Below are 20,958 nucleotides of genomic sequence, written 5' to 3'. Positions count from 1 at the left end.
GAGCCCTTCTACGTTCATAAGACACTACAAGATAAATGCCTATTCTTCATTCAACGTGGCATTCGGCATAGGGCTGTCGATTAGGTTCGTCCGAACCGAAAAAACAGCCGAATTTTCCCCGATTTGGGGGTTTTCAGTTCGGATGGAACCAAATTCAAAAAAGGCGGGAAAACGACGAGCCGCATTCGGCGAGTTTGGGCGGACTCCGGATAAATCTGGCAAATTCGGGGGCTCAGAATCAGCAGCATAACCGTCAGTTAGTAAGCAGCATTCTCCCGCGGCCAATCGGTGGCTAAGCTGGGTCTTCTTCTGGCCAATCAGTTGTGGTTGAGTGCATGAGCCCAGCTGCTGCGCGGCCCAGGGAGAGAAAGAGTTTGTGAGAGAGGGAGAGATCCCCGTGGGGGGGTGCGTGTGCACATTTGTGCCTTTCTGCGGCTCCGGGGGGGCATGTTTGGAGGTAGACGTTCCAAACTTTCAGCGTAGCTTAAGGTGACCCTTCTTGCAAGAACCCCCAGGTTTTGTGAAGATTGGATCAAGGGGGGCCGAGATATGGGGCTCGGAAGGGGTCCCCCCTCCTTAATGTGCATCTATTCAATTTTACAGCACATTTGCGCCTTTCCATAGCTCCGGGGGGGCATGTTTGGAGGTAGACGTTCCAAACTTTCAGCGTAGCTTAAGGTGACCCTTCTTGTAAGAACCCCCAAGTAGAGGAGAGTGAATTCAGACAAGCATTAGTATGTAAATGTTAACAGTATGTAAATGTGAATAGCAGGCGTGATGGGATTAGGTGTGGTATGCAGAAGAGTCTGTGATGTCCAGGGGAGAGATGGGTGTGGAGAAATCAGCATTGGTAATGAGCCATGAATGCAAGGTCTTTATAAAGACCTTAACATTTACATACTAACGCTTGTCTGAATTCACTCTTCTCTACTTAAAGACAGATGGATTCACATTCTAGCTGTATCTGAAGAAGGGAGCTGTGGCTCACGAAAGCTCATGCCAGAAAATATTTTTGTTAGTCTTTAATGTGCTACTGGACTCTTGCTCTTTTCTACTACTGCAGACAGACTAACACGGCTACTCACTGTGTTTTTAAACATTCTGCTATGGAAGTCCTAGAACTGGATATCAGAGGGCGGTCCTAGCACATGTGACAGGAAGCAAAGGTTTTTTGGATCCTGCCTCCCTGAGCATAGGAACGACAAAACCCACTGATGAAGATGTACTCCTCCCTCAGTGTAGAAGAAACCTTCACAGGTAATCCAAGGTTCCATTTCCAAATATCTTCTTTTTTATATTATACAGAGTGTATACTCACCCTCCTCCACTTGTATCAACTGTTATGAATGCAGTTTGTGTTCTTCTTGAAAAGAAACCTACTTGGGCAGCGGCAAAATTACTCCTTGCAGACCCGGGATTTCTCAAGAAGTTGACTACACTTGATAAAGATAATCTGCCAGAAAAGGTGAAGGAAGAATGAAGTTCCCAGTTAATTGTCTTTTTCTTCCCTTAGGAATGTTGTAAAGGATGTTTCGGTTTCACAAGAACTGATGACCATGTTGTAACTTTAATTTGCTAATATTGTATGCTGTTGTTTCTCTCAGAAAGGATAAAGTACATGTGAGAAAATGGTATGCTGGCCAGTGTAACTGTGAAAATTTTATCTGAGGAAGCAGGATGTTTCTTAGAATACTGTCTGCTTTCCTTTTTAAACATTTTTGGAGGGAAGTTTTAAAGAACTTGGGTGTTAAACATTATAGAAAATTATTTATCTGTGGCTATATATCATACTCCTTCCTCCTATGCTCTCAGGAGCACACACATGCCACTTTCACATTTCAACCTATTGTATAGAATTGTATAGAATGATGCAGAGGGAAAGAATATATGAAATGACACCTATTTCCTAGATACCTAGTCCTGAACACATCAAGTTTTCATTTTGTTTTTCTTTGTTTGTTGTAACTGATTTATGTTCATTTCAGGTGCTTTTACGGCTGAAAAAATACATAAAGTTACCTGACTTTAACCCAGCAAAAGTGGGACTTGTGTCTGTTGCCTGTTGCTCCATCTGTCAATGGATTTTATCATTAGATAATTACCGTATAGTAAAAAAGGTATCTTTACAACTACTGTTTCTGAATCCTTCTAGAAATATTTTCCTCAAAATAAACTCATTTAAAAGAATGTATCTTATAAGATACATATTATCATTGCAATATGTGCTCAGTTTTTCAAATTAATTTTACCCAAACATTATCCCAAAAATAGATAGTTTTTAAACAACACAGTGCGTTCTTCTGAATATTATTGTTCTCATATAGTGTGTAATCCAGCCCCTAGCCGGCATGTAAAAATGTGTACTCTTAATTTTATATCATATGTTTAACTGTTTATGTGGGAGGGGTGCCAGCAGAGGAAGGCTGAAGTTCTGATGGGGGGCTGCATCGGCATAGGAGCCGGCGTAACCCCACGCCAGTGCAAGTGCCCATTTATTCTGGGATAGGGGGCACCTACGCCAGCACGGGGAGCCTGCACCAGCATGAGGGGGGGCATTCCAAGGGATGAAGTTTCCTAACCCCTATTGCCCTGGGAACGCCTCCTCGAGCTGCAGCATTGCTACACCACCTTTTTTGTGCTGTAGTCTTGCTGTTTGCTATGGGGGCCTTTTCCCTTTTTTATTTTTTAAACTGCTTTGATTTGATTTTTAGCGGCTGGGAAGCCTCTGTGGATCTCTGTGGGCTGCCCAGGGGCAAGTATAGGAATTCTGCATTCATCAGTTGTGATATGGAGAGGTGCTAGATTAGTCTTTAGTTAAATGTTTAAAAATTATTAAATTCAAAACTCAAGGACTAAATTGCATTTGTCCTCATGCTATTATATGCACTCTTCCAAGCAAGGTTGCTGATTAAGTGTGCAGTTTAAAAAAATAATCTGACAGCTTTAATCCTTTCTTCATTCAAGGACCTCTGCATGATGAGTGATATGAATAGTTGCTTTCATGTAACTGGTGTTCTTTGAGTGATCATCTGTGCAATAACACTGATGGAAATTCAAATATGTGCAAACTTCTAGAGCTAAGCTTAAAAGGATTTTTCAGCCCTGTCTCCACTCACTAGCGACATGAATGCTCAGAGAGAGCAGAGTAGTATTTCCTGTTTACTTCTACATCCCAAGACATAGGGCTTGGAAAATCAACATCTGTTGCAGTGGACAGGTTGTGTTTGCACAGATAGCCACTTGAAAAACATCAGTTACATGTAAGCAAACTGTATTTCTTCATGTTCTCTGTGCTTCATACTGATGGGATAAGACTAGCACGCCAACTAATGTGGAGGTGGGAACAGATATGCCTTACTGGAACAAGACATTCAGCACTGCTTCACCAAAGCCTGGATGAGCTTGGATGTCCAGGGCATAGTGATGTACAAAGGTTGAAGGCTGCAACCATGTTGCTGCTTTGCAAACATCAGGAATGGGTATACCTTGCACAAAGCCTTGAGCAAGTGGATTTTTTTGCCATGGGTCTGGTTGACTTGCCACTGGGATGGTCTGGAAGTGGAGGCTTAGCTGGAAGAAGAATGAGCTGGAGGACAAAGGCCACTTGCTCAAGCTTTGGGTGCATATTTTAAGCTCTTGGCTGCTGAACAGGTGAGAATCCTTGTGTAAGTCAGTTGCCGTGTTTATGTAAAAGGCAAGAGCTCAATGGATATCAAGGGCATGTAGCATCCTTTTTACATTCAGAGATGATTTTTTTAAAGAAAACAGGCAGGATCTTCAAGTGGAATACAATAACATTCTTTTCCCACTGCACCACTGCTTTTTCTTCTCTTCCTTGATTCTGCATTGGTGTACGCATGGGGGGATCCATCAGAGTCAAAAGTGAGTACTTGGCAAGGAGTAGATGGAAATGGGACAGACCATTTCTACAGACCTGCTAAGTAAATTTAAGATAGTGATGGCAGGAGTCTACTTGATGCTTTTCAACTACTTGTCATCTTTCTCCCATAGGAGACAAAATGCTTAAAAGTAGGCTTCTGTGCAATAGAAAAAATGAGAAATGAGGTAGAGGAAATGTAAGGCAACCCTCCCCCTGCCTTCCCTGACCATAGACTACTGAAAGGGAGAACTGACTGTGCCTACAAGAAAGGAGAAGAAAGATACAATGGGGGATTATATTTTATCAACAAAAAGTTCTTGAAGATAGGGGTGTTTTTTTTTTGTTTCTTCACTTCTTTTCTTTTTACAAAAAAAAGGACCTAACTCACAGAAGTTCCTCGCAAAGACTCTGCTGTAGTGGTCAAAGAAATGAGCTGGAAGTGCAGCTTGGCTCTCTCTGAGCATGTGCACTGCTACCTAGGGTGTTGAAAAAGAAATTCGGTATAGTTCGGCTTTGGCAAAATTCGGCCCGTTTTTATTCAGGCCGTGCCGAAGTCCAAACTCCCCCGCTTTGGATCCCCGGAAATTCGGGGGGATCCGGAGTTCGGGGGAAAATTCGGCCCCCCGTGCGCCTTCAGGGGGTTCCCTGAAGGCGCGCGGGGGGGCTTTAAACAAGCCCCTCTGCACTGTCTGTGTAGGCAGCGCTGAGGGGTTTAAAGACCCCCTCCCCCCCTCCCAGGACGCCTGGGAAAGCAGGCGGGGGGCTGTCAAGCGCCTCTGCACTCTCTGCTCAGAGAGCGCAGAGGGGTTTGAAGACCCACCGCCCCCCTCCCGGGACTCCCAGGAAGGCAGGCGGGGGGCTGTCAAGCGCCTCTGCGCTCTCTGTGCAGAGAGCGCAGAGGGATTTGAAGACACCCCCCCGCACGCCTCCAGGGAGCTTCCCTGGAGGCGCGGGGGGGGGGGTCTTCAAACAGATGTGTGCCTCCCGGCTGGGAGGCGCAGACCTGTTTAAAGGGCCCCCTCCCCGCGCCTTCATGGAAGCCCCGTGAAGGCGTGGGGGGCGAATCTGCTGAATTTATTTGCCGAACCCCCAAATTCGGCAAATTCGGCTCCCCCGTTGAATCGGGGGAAATTCGGCTGTTTTTCGGTTCGGCCTGAACCGAATCAACAGCCCTACTGCTACCCTTTACTATTAGTGAATGAAGCTGCCACTGAAAAATCCTTTTAAACTTAGCTCTAGAATTTTCTCTGAATTGATTCTGTGCATGCTGGAATTCCCATATGTGTAATGCCCAGAAACCATGAAGAAGAACAATATGTATTTCAGTTCTGCTTCATTTACACTGAACTATATGTTGTTACTTAGTTTATAGACCCGAAACAAGCTAAGGTAACAGAAGCAGAGGAAGCATTAAAGCTTGTGCATGAAAAATTGGCTGAAAAGCAAAGAGGTTTAGTCCTGGTAAGAGCATTCTAATTGTCATATATTACTGTTATTTTGTCATTTGTTAAATAATGTACAATTCAAATACACCTAAATTGTTTATGTATTGTTTTACTATAAAGTTCATCATTAACTAGGCTTTACAGTGCAATGTTGACCAGTTACACCCATGTAAGTCCATTGACTTCAATAGACTTAGAAGCAGAGATACCAGGTCTCCCACTTTGGTAGAAGACATACCTACTGCTTACCAGTCCTACCACCACTCAGCTGGGTGGAATGGAGGATAAGCACTAATGATGTGATGATGTCACTTCCAGTGTGACTGGAAATGATGTTGCAGCACCAGGGGCACTGTAGCATTTTGCCAAAACTCTGTGGTAAAACCATAGAGTTTTGGCCAGCTGCTATAGTGTCAGCAGTGATGTGATGATGTCACTTCCAGTTGTGCAGTAAGCGATGCCATCACATCCAACAACATTGCTGATATGGAGCCCTCCCCAATCAGTGAGTCTCTTGCTGGCTGCCAGCCTCATCCTGGCAACCCTACTTAGAAGGGTGTAGCTCTGTTTAGAAATCCACTGTTACTGCACTTAGTAGCTAGAGTGAAACAAATTTTCTCCTTTGGATAGTTTCTTCCATTAATCTCCTCTGCCTCATTCCGGATATAATTCCTTCCTTCCATATCCCAACCTTGAGTAAAGTAGTTCAGCAGGAGTGGGAGGGGGTGAGTTTATATCATGACTGAAAGCTATGGGCTTTGTGGAATGAACTGCTAGAAATTGTTTTCCCTGCAGAGTGCAAAATGTCTGGAAATAGTGAACTGGGGAAGGGTTTCTGTCTAATGACTCCTTGGAGGGGTGGACTTTTCTAGAGTCCTACATTTTCCCAAGAAATATTCTCAAGTCTCAGCTTTAAAATAAACCATTCCTTCTTGAGATACGTTTTTCTTTTAGTTATTTTTCTCATGGTGATAATGCTGTTTTAAAAGAAAAAGAATGATCTGTGATGCAAATTTGAGACAGGAGAAAAGGGGGGGATCATCATGCTCTACCTATGCTCGCCCTCTCATTACCTCTTCCATTACTAATAGAAAACTTTTTAAATTTTAGATGGTATTTAAAAATCAGATTCTTACCCTGCTGCTAAGGTTTATGCTTTAAATTCCTAGTGTCTTTAGTGTTTTAAAGTTTTTTGTAATAATTATTATACCTTTTAATTGAAAGGTAGCATATAAATATTCTAAGTGAATAAACAAATTGCTGGCTTAATTTGATGACAAGCTCAGTAAATTGCAGATAAAAATGGCATTTAGTAAAATTAAATGCATTAGAATTACCTGTGGTATAGTAGTGTTGAATCTACCTGCATATGGACCAGTTCCATACCTGAAGCCTATAATGTTTCCAAAAGCTAGAGCTAATAATAATAGCAGTATCTATTGATAACATACATTTTTTCATTAGAAATATGAAACTCCTAACTTTTCAGATTGAACAGCATCAGAAAAAATTAGAAGCAACATATGAACAAAGTATTGCTGAACTAGAAATACTAGCAGCTCGAAAAGATCAGACAACACGGCGTTTACAAAGTGCATCTGTACTAAGCATAGCTCTGAAGGATGAGATGGTATTCTTTCAGTTTCTTTCATTCTGCTGTAATATTGCTGGCTCTTAATGCAAAGTGTTGGCCCCCATACAAATATCAAAATTCATGCATAAGAGCCAGGCACAAACAAGAGAGGGGTCTCTTCAGCTTCCTCCCCTTAGCCCCTAATTGGGGCACCACCCCCTTAGTGTGGTCCTGCAATCTGCACAAGTGTCTGGGTCACGTCAAGGCACAAAATCTATTCAGAGAAATGGTCTTGAACTCTTCCAGGACCTCAGGCACCATTTTGGATTGCCCAAGCAACATGGCTAGACTCTAAGACAGGGCTCCCCAACCTTTTTGAGCCTGTAGTCGCATTTGGAATTCTGACATGGCATGATGGTTGCAACAACAAAATGGCTGCCACAAAATGGCTGCTGCAGGAGGCAAAGCCAGCCACAAAATGATTGCCACAGCTCAACTTTGCCACAGCTCTTTGCGCTGCAGTGGCAGCTGCTGTCAAAGCAACATTTTAAAAAAACTGTACAGCCAATCAGAAGCCTTTCTGTTTAAAAGCCCTACCTGCCCTCATCCACTTCCAAAAAACACTTGGCGGGCACCAGAAAAGGTGTTGGCGGGCACCATGGTGCTCACGGGTACCACATTGGGGACCCCTGCTCTAAGACCTCAGGATACTGCTGTGCTGTGGGGCATGCGGCCAAAGTTCATTCATAACTGATGCTTTGCTGGGGATAATGTCTTCTGCAGACAAGCCCTGTGGCACCGCAGGGGTCACATCTCAGTATCTATCTTATTGCTATGACAACCCAAAATAGCATTCAAATTGAAAATTCTAGAGCTAAGCTTAGAAGGATTTTTCAGTGGTGGCTACATGTACTACTAGTAAAAGGTAGCAGCACACATGTGCAGAGAGGGCAAAGCTGCCATCCTTTTTGATTAACTTTTCGCTGCTTTGACAGTGTTTGGCAAATGGTTACCTGTACTCACCTTCAGCCTATGGTCACTCAGGCATCTTCACTTTGTTGGAAACATTCTCACCAATCCTTTGGTGACAAGAGTTAGATTCAGGTCTCCTTTTCAAGTTGAGAGCTTTCAAGCCAGTTCGCTGGCAGCCAGCTTGATGAAAATGTTGACTCGGTGTCACCACTGCACCCCTGTGCTGCAGTGGTGAAAAAGACAAGCTCCATGCTACGGATTATTAGGAAAGAGATTGAAAATAATATGGCCAATATTGTAATGCTTTTATATAGATCTATGGTGTGGCCACATCTGAACTGTGTACAGTTCTGGTTGCCATACATCAAAAAATAAGGGGGGCAACTTCCTTATGAGGAAAGGCTAGAGAGTCTGGGGCTTTTCAGTTTAAAGCAAAGTTAATTAGGGGTGGGGCACAATAGAGATTTATAAAATTATGCATGGGGTGTAGGAAGTGGATAGGTATTTTCTCCCTCTCCCATCATACTAGAACTCAGGAGCATCTCATGAAGTTTAAGGGCATTAGATTAAAGGCAGATAAGAGGAAGTACTTCTTCACTCAATAGGTAATTACATTGTGTGATTCACTGTACAAATAACTTCAAAGAGGTTAGGCAGATTCATAGAGTATAGGACCATTAATGGCTACTAGACATGATGACTGAAGGAAACCTCCATGTCCAAAGACAGTGAAGTCCTGAATTCCCATGCTAGCAGGTCATATTGAGGGAGACCTCTCTATTGGTTCTCCTGGGCAAGTGATTGGCCAGTAGTTGAAACAAGATTCTGGACTTAATAAACTACTGCTTGGTTTCAGCAAGGCACATCTTACGTCATGGGTGTGCAACATGGTTCCCATGAGGGCTGTGGCCCCCATCGACACCTTTCCTGGTGCCTGCGAGATGTTTTTAGAAAGTGAGCGAGTCCATGTGGGGATTTTGCTAACCAGGGGTTCGGATTAGCTGTGGAGATTTTTAAAAAATGCTTCAGTTGTAGCTGCCCCCACAGCCCAAGGGTCTTCACTGCATGGCCAAAGGTAAGTTGTGTGTATGTAAGAAAAGATTTTTCAGTAATATGTGCCAGCTCCATAGGAATTTGGGTAGCTGCGCATTAAAGGCATCCTGTCAAGCAGAACTTCAGCCTGAACTGTAGAAGAGTTACTATCAAAGTTAAGCATAACCTCTCTCCCTGTGGCTTTGTGGTTGGCTTTTGCTGACTTTGGCAATCATTTTGTTGTTGTGCCCACTGCTCTGGGTCAGAGTTCCAAAGGTGCACGCAGGCTCATTAAAGTTGGGGACCCCTGTCATAGGTTCTTATACAACCTTTGCACACTTCTTTCCCTTCATGATGATAGTTTCTGATAGTACCCATCAAATATCAGCATGACATTCTTTGAGACATTGTACATTAGATTAATTGTTCCCATCCTAAGCAGTACATTGACTTGCGAGCATAGCAAGTCATATGAATATTATGTTGCGTGTGCTGCTACTATATATGTGTGTGTGTGTTCTTTGGCTAGAAATGTTTTGTCAATTTTGATATCCTAGGAACGCTGGAAAGAAATGGTTAATAGCATGGATCAAAGACTTCAAGGAATTGTGGGTGATGCTGTTATTTCAGCTGCGTGTATTGTCTACAGTGGAGTGTTAACAGCAGAGTATCGTCAGCAGCTAGTGAATGTGTGTCTGAAACTCTGTAATGGAAGCAATATTCCTGTATCTTCAAATTATTCACTAGTAAACTGCATGACAGAAAAAATTGAGGTAGGTAATGCATGGGGTTGAGGAGAGAGTTGCGTAATTGTTTATCATTTAAATCAAAGGACTTAACAGGGAGCTTGCTGATATTTTTTCTTAAAATTGTAGTTTTCAAAATTAATTTATACAGCTAATAATAGCAATTTAATTGGATAAAGGGTGTACTTGTATCTTTTTGCTTGAATCTCTCTGATAATTTGGCTTTATCCTGAAGAGGAAAAGCCCTAGAATATCTCAAGTTTATATTCCCTCTCAGACTAACTGGTATGCAGCAAACCTTAGTTTCTTGTGACATTTGACTTAGAAAAAGTAACAAACTGTGGTATGTTCTGTTAGGGCTGCCAGCTCTGGGTTGGGAAATACCTGGAGATTTTTTTTCGGGGGTGGAGGGAGGGGATGCAGAGGGGAGGGGCTTCAATAGGGTATAATGGCATAGAATCCATCTTCCAAAGCAGCCATTTTCTCCAGGTGCACTGATCTCTGTCGCCTAGAGATCTGCTGTAATAGCAGGAGATGCTATCTGGAGATGCTATCCAGGTGCTATCTGGAGGTTGGCAACCCTATGTTCTGTAACCTACAAACCAGAATTCTACACTGTATCCTAGTTTCTAGGCTACAGATAAAATGAATGACAGGATTTTCATCCTTGCCTCCCTGCTCTCACTGCAGCCCAAAACACAGGGAGTATTTCTCAGGAGAAATACTGCTGCTTATGGAAAAGTCCTGGTGGATTTTATTTATTTATCTAATTATATTTAAATATTTGTACCCCACTTTTGCTTCCCAAAGGGACCCAACATAGTTTACAACAAAGGAAATATTATGTAAATAAACTAACAAAATGACAGAATACATCTTGGACTATCATGGACTCATTGGCTGGCTCATCCAAAGGCATGGGATGTGAGCCATGAGCCAACAGTCCAAAGCTTGTGCCTCTGACTACCCCCAAGATTTATAAGTACCTGGAAATAGGAAGGGGAAAACAGGACCTCTGCAAAATGATACAACTGGTAAAGATGTTCCTCCCATGCATTCCCTCCCTGCTTAACAGCCTCTGCCACACCCAAGCTTATATGTACCTGGGTCAGGAAGGATTCAGACCCATAGCTTGTTCTTTTGTCCAGTTCAGACGTTATGGCAAACTCTGGTTTGTTGTTAACCAGTTAATCTTTAATATGTGAGCCATGTAGAAGGGAAGGAGGAAAGGAAGTGTTGTGAGCTCAATGACTTCCAAGACTGTAATGACAATGATGGCATCTTGTTATATCTGAATGTGTTTTATGTGATTATTTGTGTGCCACTGCCAACTTTTGTAGCTATGGAGCAAAAATTATTGACAATATTATGCCAGTATTTAAAATTAATTATTTTATAGGTCCGTCAGTGGCAAAATGAAGGATTGCCACTTGATCAGTATTCCACAGAAAACGCTATTCATATTAAACATGGACAACGATGGCCTTTACTAATTGATCCAGAAAGACAGGCTTATAAATGGATAAGTCAAATGGCAAAAGGCTGTTTACGACAACTTAGTGCTAAAGATTCCACTTACTTAAGAACGCTTGAAAATTCTATACGTGTTGGTGAATCAGTCATTCTAGAGGTATCTTGACTTCCATGCATGTTAGTCATGCTGTTATTTAAGAGAAATAGAGAAACGTATGAAGTAGTAAATGTAAATTTTGAGAGTATGTAAACGGGGTGGAAATGTTGTAAGAGCACAGATCTATTTAATCTTTTTAAATATTAATAGATACGAAGTTAGAGTTCTGGGCTGATGTCCTTCTTCCTGACATCAGATATAAATCCAGAATAATTTAGTGAAATTTAGGCCATTTATGCACAGGAGGCTTTGCCTTGGATCTGCCGCTCTCTAGATGCACATTTTCCCTACCCAAATTCTCAAAACTCTGCATGGGGGCTTATTGTTGAGTTTTGAGAATTTGGATGGGGGGAAACTGACGCGGGAGCTAGTGGATTAGCAGTTATCCAGAACACACCACCAGAACTCCTTGGCTTTGTAGAAAACAATGCTCATTTATTTTTACAGTGCGCAGATAAAACCAATCATCACATACACTTACTCCACCATACTTCCCGACACAGAGTAATTATCATACAGTCTTATATACATGTTCAGCACCAGATACCAATTAGGCCACCTGCAGACCTGCCCACAGTATTGCATCAGCCTACTGCCTTAATCTGGTTTGCTCCTGTTCACTCTGGGACCTCCAAGGCTCTTGCTGCCTCTTGCATCAGTTTAGATGTCCCAGATCTGACAGCTATCTGACAACTGTCTCTGTCAAACTATTATGGTCAACTTGTATCTCTGACAGATACATGCATCTAAAGAGTGGCAAATCCAAGGCAAAACCTCCCATGCATAAATGGCCCCTAATCCCACACTGTGAAATTAGGAATTACCAGTTCCAAGAAAGCAGAATAATGTAGAATGCAATGAGCACCAAAGGAGGGATTTCCTGTTCAATGTTGTGAATTTGAAGGGACAGAACAATTGTTCAGATAACCCCTGTTCAGGAGGGGTATAGTAAAAAGATACTGAGCTTTGCTGTTTTTGCTGTTACCAGCTCTTCTAATCACTCAGGTCATCTGGCCATTGCTTGGAGGCAGTGTCTAGACTTTTCAGTTAATTGAGGCCCCAAGTTAAGACTGCAACCACTATGCCTTCTGCCATGTTCTTCCATTGGTCCTCTCCTCCACACTCCTCCTCAGACTGCTGTGGGTGAAGTCACTCTTGGTATCCACAGTAGAGAATAAGGACTGGAGGTCCAGTAGAAGAAAGGGGGAATCCAGAGGCAGCATCTGTGGGTGAGACCCTGGTGACTCTGCTAATAACTCAATTGACTTCAACCAGATAGGCAAGTTGCCAATGTTTTGGCTGCAATTCCTATGGAGCTGGCACCTTTTGGACCAGTGGGGAGGTACTGACCAGAATTATTATAATTTTATTGTGGTTTGATGTTTTTTAGGATATTACTGAAACATTGGATTCAAATATGAAACTGATCCTAGGAAAGGAGATCTACAGTCAAGGAGGGCAAACATTCATCAGAAGTGGAGAGTATGAAGTGGAGTACAATGAAAACTTTAGGTAACTGCTCTTATTGATAATCTTATATTCTAATAGCGGTCTATCAAATTGACGATACTTAAGTACAGTGACTGGAGCTGTTTGAAAAAGGAACTAAGTTTGCAGAAAAAAATATGAAATCTAAAAAAACACCCTGAAGGGGTTTTAAAAATCTAAAAATGATAAAAGGAGCACCTGGAGCTTTAAGCAACAGAGTCCCTTAGGGGCTGTTGCTAGGCAACCACAGAATTCCAGGCTGGGTGCTGTGAGTAAAAGGCAGTGGGAGGGGAAGAGTTCTTTCCAGGCCTGTTTTGGCCTTTGAGGGAGGGCACCTTGGGGCCAGGCCTGACTAGAGTTGCCAGCTCCAGGTTGAGAAATTCCTGGAGATTTTGTGGTGGAGTTTGAGGAGGGCAGAGTTTGGGGAGGGGCGAGGCCTCAGCAGGGCATAATGCCATTGAGTCCACCCTCCAAAACAGCCATTTTTTCCAGGGGGACAGATCTGTGTCATCTGGAGCTCAGTAGTAATTATGGAGATCTTTAGGTCCCAGTTGGAGGTGGGCAACCCTAGGCCTGAAAGCAATCTCTGGATGACTTGATATCATCTGATACAGGGGACAGAGAAGACATCCACAGTTTGACCCTATTTGGGACTTTTCTCTAAAACTTTTTTTCTGTGTGTGTGTGGGGAAAGCAGATTCTCTCTGTGTGGAGGGGGGCGGGGAAGCCAAAGGGGGGGTTACCTGTTCTGCTGGGCTGGGGCTTGTGTCTCTGGGAGTGAAATTCCTGTTCTTTGGGGGGCTTGCCAACTTAGGCCTGGAGTGAAGTTGTAGCCAAGTGTGCTGTGATTAACTGCTGAAGCGGGTCGTGCCTTTGAGTGACTATATTCTTAGAATGGATCTCTTCCTGAGAAGTGATATGTTATCTTATTCAGGTAGTCACCTACTAAGCAGGACTCAACGACTTTACCTACTTTTTAAAAGCAAGTCTTTTTATTGATGTACTTCTAGTAAATATGTGTAAATGCTAGTTACAAAGTCTTTACATTCAGTTATAATGTATGCAGTAACAATGTATTCAGTTACAATGTATGCAGTAAAGCAAGCAAGTCTTACATACTATTCAGTTTTAAAATCCAACTCTTAAAATATAACCATCAAATAAGTCTGATTTAGTTCAAAGTATCTAATTCACAATATCTAGAATAAAATATTTTAGAGCCATACATACCAACACCATCTCCGAGACCCTCTGAGAGAGGTCTGAAAATCTAGCCTTTCTGTGCCTGTATTTATACTGTTTCAAACCCCTCAATAATGCTTATCTTGAGAAAATTTGTACTGCTTAGTAGTCCTCCTTTTCATTACCAAATATGGACTTCCTTTCCTTTAGTCTATTTTACTAAACTATAAACAATCAGTTTTGAGCTTTGTGATTACTCTATTACTCTATTACTCAATTTTAACATCATTCTCATCTCCAGCATAATATGCTTTCATTAAATTCATTTATGAATCAATAGCATAATGTTTACATGTTTAAATCATAAAACACAATTATTGCTTATTTTGCAATATGTCAACATTAGTCAGCATTGAATAGCGTTGTAGTGTGGAGGGTGGAGAGCATCTCTATTCGTGATGTCATTGGAAGGGCAGGAAGACAGTCTATAGCTGAAAAAATATGAAAAGGGCTCTGCTCTTCTCCATTGAAATGGCTGGAGTAGGTCAGGAAAAAATAGGAAAAGCTCAGCAAGTCAGTCAGCTCTGACCCTGAAATATTTGCCAGTATATTTCAGAAACATAAGCCTCTGGTTTAATATTTCCGGACTTTCTTTCCTTCTTAAAAGTAACTAAAACTTCAGCTATATAGTTTGCAGTTTAGTTTGTGTAGTTTTAGTTTGTTGTTTGTATGTGTAGTTTTAGTTTTATAGTGAATATTTCTGCATATGTACAACACAATATCATAGTTCATGTGCTGTAAGATGTCAGAGACTTTGACACTTCATCAAGGTTTTGCGTTGTTGTGTGAGGACTAGAGTGGAGGTGACTTTGCTGACAGTCCTGCATTAATAAGATCTGTTAGGGAGTGTTTGGCCTACATTGGCCCCTCACATTTAAACCCTAGCTAGGGCCTGAGCTTCTAACCAAATTGGCTGAGTTGGTTCTTTTAAAGGGCAAGGGATCTTGATTTTTAAATAGCTTAAAAGATCAAACAGTTGTTGGGGCAGCCTCCTGGCTGCCAGTAGATTTAGAATTCAACAGTGAGGGAAGAGTGACCTTGCATGGAAAAGAAAACTACTTCTCCTGGTTCCTGAGGGATCCATTGTTGGAGCTCAGATTTAGATAGGCTAAATCTCCTAGGCATCACTTCCCCCTTTTAAAAAGGTATAGAAATCCATCTCCAGGGCAGGCAGTGTGACAGGTTCAACTTAGACAGGTCTCTAGACCAGGTTCACCAGCTAGTTTTTTTTAAAAAAAAAAAACCAAACCAGAAGTTACTAAAGGTTAGGTTAGGACCTCTTGTGTTTGGGAGAAAATCCCATAGTTGTCTTTGGGGGAGGGTACATAAAAGGTTGTCAGGTCAGGGACTGATCCTAGTCCAGGAAAGCTAGCTAGGCCATTAAACCTCCCCGCATTATAGGTAGCCAGAGTTTGGCCCAGGGGAACAGTGAGTGGCAGGGGTGCAGGTAAGAGGGGCCCTGGGGGGAAAGCGAAGGAGAAAACTAGAGGGGTGGAGAGGAGGGGGAGGGCTGCAGCTCGCCCCTGATCTGGGCAGGGAGCAGCTGCACAGGTGCCCTCCAAGATCCAGCGGCAGATTCTCTTTGCCGAGGGGGCCTCTGGAGCTGCCACCCCTGCACAGGTGATGGCAGGTGCTGGCACTGGGCGGGGGTCTGCTGCTGCTCAGGCTGTCCCTCCTCCTCCTCCTCCTCCTGCTGTTGTTGAGATTTTCCAGCAGCGGCAGGTGGAGAAGGAGCAGTCTGAGGAGGAACTGGGGTTGAGCTTCTTTGATGCGAGTCTGTCGGAGCTCACCCACACTTCCAGGAAGGTGGTGGAGGAACTTGCAAGGTCGCTGGACACCCCGTCAACTTTGCCTTCTCCTTCACACCCCAGCAGTCCTTCCATGGGGACACAGGAGGAGAGAGTGGAGGAGGCCCAAGAGGAAGAGATAAAGGTGCACCCAGGGGTGCGGCCATCTCAACCCCTTCCCCTGCCGCCACCTCCCCCTGCATTCCGTAGACACAACGTGTCTGCCCCGAGCACCTCTAGGCAGGTTGCTCTAGTAGCACCCGCAGTGGCCAAGCCGCGTGGGGGCCAATTCACATCCTCTACCTGGAAGTACTTCCAGGTGCCAGAGGATGATCCACGGTTCGCTGTGTAACAGCTGTGCAGGGCGCGGGTAAGTCGAGGGAGAGACGTCAATCATCTCTCGACCTCTGCAATCCGGAACCATCTGAAGAGGCACCACAGTGCAGTGTTTCTTCAGGGGGAGAGAGAGGCTGGTTCTCCATTGGCCAAGGGGCCAGGAGCCAGCCCAGGGGAGAGGCCCAGGGGAGATGCGACCACCGCCCTCGCCTTGTGCTCTCCCTGCTGCACACGGTGCAGCGGCTCCTGCAGGGAAGGGACGCCAAACAACTCTGAGAAGTTTGGTAAGGGTGGCGTCAGTAGGGCGCCAAGAGGTGGGGTTAGGGCAGCGACGAGAAAGGTGACTCGTCTCCTCGGCGAGGTGATCACCGTGGACGATTTACCCTATCATCTAGTGGAGAAGGTTGCCTTCAGAAGGCTGATCCACTACCTGGCACCCTGGTACAAGTTCCCAGCTCGTTCCACGATGGCACAAATCATAGTGCCCTTGTTGTACAGGGCCACCAGAGCACATGTGAAGGCACAGCTGTCCCATGCTGCTGGGAGAACTGTGCACTTCACATCTGACCTGTGGACAAGCCAGCACGCGCAACACGGGTTCCTCTCCCTCACCGCGCACTGGTGGCAAAGTGACAACCTCGAGGGTGGGGGTGTGGGGAGCAGCGCTAGACAGGGAGAGTGCCGCCGGGCCCGCTATTGCCAGGCTATGCTCCACGTGCAGGTGTTCGTGGAGGCGCACACGGCAGCCAACATCATCGCCGCCCTGAGGGCGCAGTTAGCATCCTGGGTAGGCAGGGATGTCACCTTGGGCTTCATGGTGACGGACAGCGGCGCAAACATCTGTGTGGCAGCAGCAGCATTGGGCCTGGAGGCACGTATTTACTGTGCAGCCCACCTTCTCCACCTCGAGGTCAAGGATGCTCTGGGCCTGGGCTCCCAGCAGGAATCCAGGCTGGATGGCGCGACTCATGATTTCCGGCATCTCATCATGAATTGCCGGCAGATTATGAGTCACTTCTCATGCAGTACAAAGGACAAATACACACTGCGTGAGATTCAGGCCTGAGAAGGTGTTCCGGAGCACCGCCTTAAGGGTGATGTTGACACTCGCTAGAACTCCACTCATGCCATGCTCAGGCATTTGGTGGAGCAGAAGAGGGCCCTCAGGGCATTGTTCCTTGAGACCAATGCCTTGGGGCCTATTTCAAGTTTGAGTTATTTTTAAAATAGTGTTTGCTGTTTGGGTTAAAGCATTTTTTTGGTCAGTAGATACCATTCAGGTTTTCTCCTAGACTTTCTGGACATCTGGAACTTTTACAAGAGGTCTCTCTTCCTAGGCAAAGTTGTTTTGCCTTGTCTACGTTTGTACCTAATGGATTTGAATGATATGAAGTTAAATACAATCTATGGTTTTATTTTATTGTTTGGTTCCTTGAGCATTTATCAGAAAGGTGGGATATAATTGTTTTAAAATAAAAGGAAATAAATTTCCTAATGTGTAGTACATGCTGACCACATATCAATAGTCTTCTTCTACCATTTTAAGAAATGTGTTTTGTTTCAGACTATACATGACAACCCAGAAGGCTAACCCTCATTTTCTACCAGCAATATGCAAAATGGTGACAATGATAAATTTCACCGTAACATTCCAAGGTTTGCAAGATCAGCTTTTGTCTGCAGTTCTTATTCATGAAAAACCAGAGCTTGAACAACAGCGTTGTGGGTTGTTGGAAAACATATCTGCTGACCTAGTTACCCTTCGGAAACTTGAACAAGAATCACTTCGACTTCTACAAAAAACAGATGGTAAATAAAAAGTTTAAAGAAATCTTTGAGACACTATCCGTTTCTGTTACTCAACAGGATACAACAGAAATAAATTATTTTCATTAACTTACATGGATAATATTTCTTCATCTGCATTATGGTCTTTTCAACCTGCAATACAAGGCTAGAGTTTGGGGGATAGAGGTTGGGATCTTATATAATTTCCATGACAATTGCAGTAAATCAATGCCTGATACATAAAATCTCTGTCTTCTAAGGGACTTTATATCCTTGTTGAGATCTTGATGCTTGTAGTTCGGCACAAATAAACATATACTCTAAACAGCCATATTTTTTCATGCAAAATCAAGAACAAAATTCATGTAATACCTTTTATTAGAATGAAAAATGGACACAAAGCTTTGTGCAAGCTTTTAAGCTCACCAAAACTGTTCATCAGGCTTTATGTTACAAAATTTAACAAGACAGAGGGGCCAGAAGCAAATTTCTCAGGCCACAATGCTACAACTGATCTTACTATCATCCTGTGTGAAATACATGCAGGCACACAGCTTTATTGCTGGTGCAGGTTACAGCACATTCTCTGGGAAGAGCCATGTTGATGGCATTTTTGTCCCACATTGGAAATACAGACGCCACCAATAGTCCAACCATGGGGGTTACCGCACTTGTATTCCCAGCGATGTATTAAGAGTTTGAAAACGTTATAAAAAATACTGTTCGCACTTTGTTTGGCCCCTTTAGCTGTGAAGACGTCTTCCAACCATTTTTTAGCCGTGGTATCCAAAAACCCTTTTAAAGCGATGTTTTTTACAACATTTTCAGACTCTTAATACATCGCTGGGAATGCAAAGTGCAGTAACCCTCCATGTTCCTCTCAGACAAGATACACAGTTCCCTTGCACGCATAGAGCAAAAGGAAGCACCTGGTAGTCTTTATCTTAATAATGTTTAAGATAAATTTCAGGTGATGCATAAGGTATATAGTTAATGTAAACCAAATTGGGTGGTTTTATAAAGTATTTTCCCAGGTTTTCTTTCATTCTTTTGACAATTCCCTCTTTCTTGCCTGAAATTAGGTATCCTTGAGGTAGAAAAAAAAAGTTGTAAAAATCCATATTGGTCCATGCAACATCCCAAAACAAGAACAAAATCCATGTAATACTTTTAATGTGACCAACCAAATTGACAGTTATGGCAACGTTTCCGTAAGGCGTGTGCCAGGCCTAAACATGGAATAGAAAGGATTGTATGATGAGGACATGAGTAATCAAGTTTTCTGAAAACGAATCACCCAATAATATTTTTATTATATGGGTTTGAGTCTCCATTTGTGCCAAAGAAGCTCACTGGTCATCTTGAGCCAGTCATACTTGCTCAGCCTAACCTACCTCACCTTGTTGTGAGGATAAAATGGAGGAGAGTAGATCAATGTAACCTGCTTTGGGTTCCATTAGTGAGAAAGCTGTGGTACAAATTAAATAAATAAATACATGTATATTATATTGTCGAAGGCTTTCACGGTCAGAGTTCATTGGTTCTTGTAGGTTATCCGGGCTGTGTAACCGTGGTCTTGGAATTTTCTTTCCTGACGTTTCGCCAGCAACTGTGGCAGGCATCTTCAGAGGAGTAACACTGAAGGACAGTGTCTCTCAGTGTCAAGGGTGTCGGAAGAGTAATATATAGTCAGAAAGGGGTTGGGTTTGAGCTGAGTATTGTCCTGCAAAAGTATTGTCCTGTAAGTATCAAGATAATGTGCTAATGAGGGTATGGTATGTTAATATGGAACCATTGTATCCTGAAGTGATCTGTTAATGTGTGTAATCCAAAGCTAATCTGTATGGCTATTGTTGAATGTTGTCTTTGTCTGGAGGTTTTTCAGGGCAGGAAGCCAAGCCTTATTCATTCTTAAACTCTCCTCTTTTCTGTTAAAGTTGTGCTGATGTTTATGAATTTCAATGGCTTCTCTGTGCAATCTGACAAAATAGTTGGTAGAATTGTCCAGTCTTTCAGTGTCTTGGAATAAGACCCTGTGTCCTGTTTGTTTCAGTCCATGTTCAGCCACTGCTGATTTCTCAGGTTGGCCAAGTCTGCAGTATCTTTCATGTTCTTTTATCCTTGTTTGTATGCTGCGTTTTGTGGTCCCGATGTAAACTTCTCCACAGCTGCAAGGTATACGATATACTCCTGCAGAGGTGAGGGGGTCTCTTTTGTCTTTTGCTGACAAAAGAAAAAATACAACAAATACAACAAATACAACAAAAATACAACAAATACAACAAATGCTACGATCAGCAAAAGACAAAAGAGACCCCCTCACCTCTGCAGGAGTATATCGTATACCTTGCAGCTGTGGAGAAGTTTACATCGGGACCACAAAACGCAGCATACAAACAAGGATAAAAGAACATGAAAGATACTGCAGACTTGGCCAACCTGAGAAATCAGCAGTGGCTGAACATGGACTGAAACAAACAGGACACAGGGTCTTATTCCAAGACACTGAAAGACTGGACAATTCTACCAACTATTTTGTCAGATTGCACAGAGAAGCCATTGAAATTCATAAACATCAGCACAACTTTAACAGAAAAGAGGAGAGTTTAAGAATGAATAAGGCTTGGCTTCCTGCCCTGAAAAACCTCCAGACAAAGACAACATTCAACAATAGCCATACAGATTAGCTTTGGATTACACACATTAACAGATCACTTCAGGATACAATGGTTCCATATTAACATACCATACCCTCATTAGCACATTATCTTGATACTTACAGGACAATACTTTTGCAGGACAATACTCAGCTCAAACCCAACCCCTTTCTGACTATATATTACTCTTCCTACACCCTTGACACTGAGAGACACTGTCCTTCAGTGTTACTCCTCTGAAGATGCCTGCCACAGTTGCTGGCGAAACGTCAGGAAAGAAAATTCCAAGACCACGGTTACACAGCCCGGATAACCTACAAGAACCACATGTATATTATATTTCATTCAGTCCTAAAATAGGTCACAATAAGGCCTGAGGAAT

General features: G+C 43.2%; 1 protein-coding gene across 1 annotated transcript in view; it reads left to right on the top strand.

Annotated features, from left to right (window-relative positions):
* DNAH14 (dynein axonemal heavy chain 14) overlaps positions 1-20,958 on the top strand; it is a 238,257-nt gene that overhangs the window by 167,984 nt on the left and 49,315 nt on the right. Inside the window, exons 58-65 of the mRNA XM_056853367.1 lie at positions 1,306-1,465; positions 1,986-2,117; positions 5,246-5,341; positions 6,815-6,955; positions 9,460-9,675; positions 11,048-11,278; positions 12,669-12,790; positions 17,696-17,940. Coding sequence (XP_056709345.1) covers positions 1,306-1,465; positions 1,986-2,117; positions 5,246-5,341; positions 6,815-6,955; positions 9,460-9,675; positions 11,048-11,278; positions 12,669-12,790; positions 17,696-17,940 — 1,343 coding nt within the window. The remainder of the gene's footprint in view (positions 1-1,305; positions 1,466-1,985; positions 2,118-5,245; positions 5,342-6,814; positions 6,956-9,459; positions 9,676-11,047; positions 11,279-12,668; positions 12,791-17,695; positions 17,941-20,958) is intronic.

This window comes from Euleptes europaea, chromosome 7 (assembly GCF_029931775.1).
Source record: "Euleptes europaea isolate rEulEur1 chromosome 7, rEulEur1.hap1, whole genome shotgun sequence".
NCBI lineage: Eukaryota > Metazoa > Chordata > Lepidosauria > Squamata > Sphaerodactylidae > Euleptes > Euleptes europaea.
The sequence above is the reverse complement of the archived record's forward strand: the minus strand, read 5'-3'. Positions and strand labels throughout refer to the sequence as shown.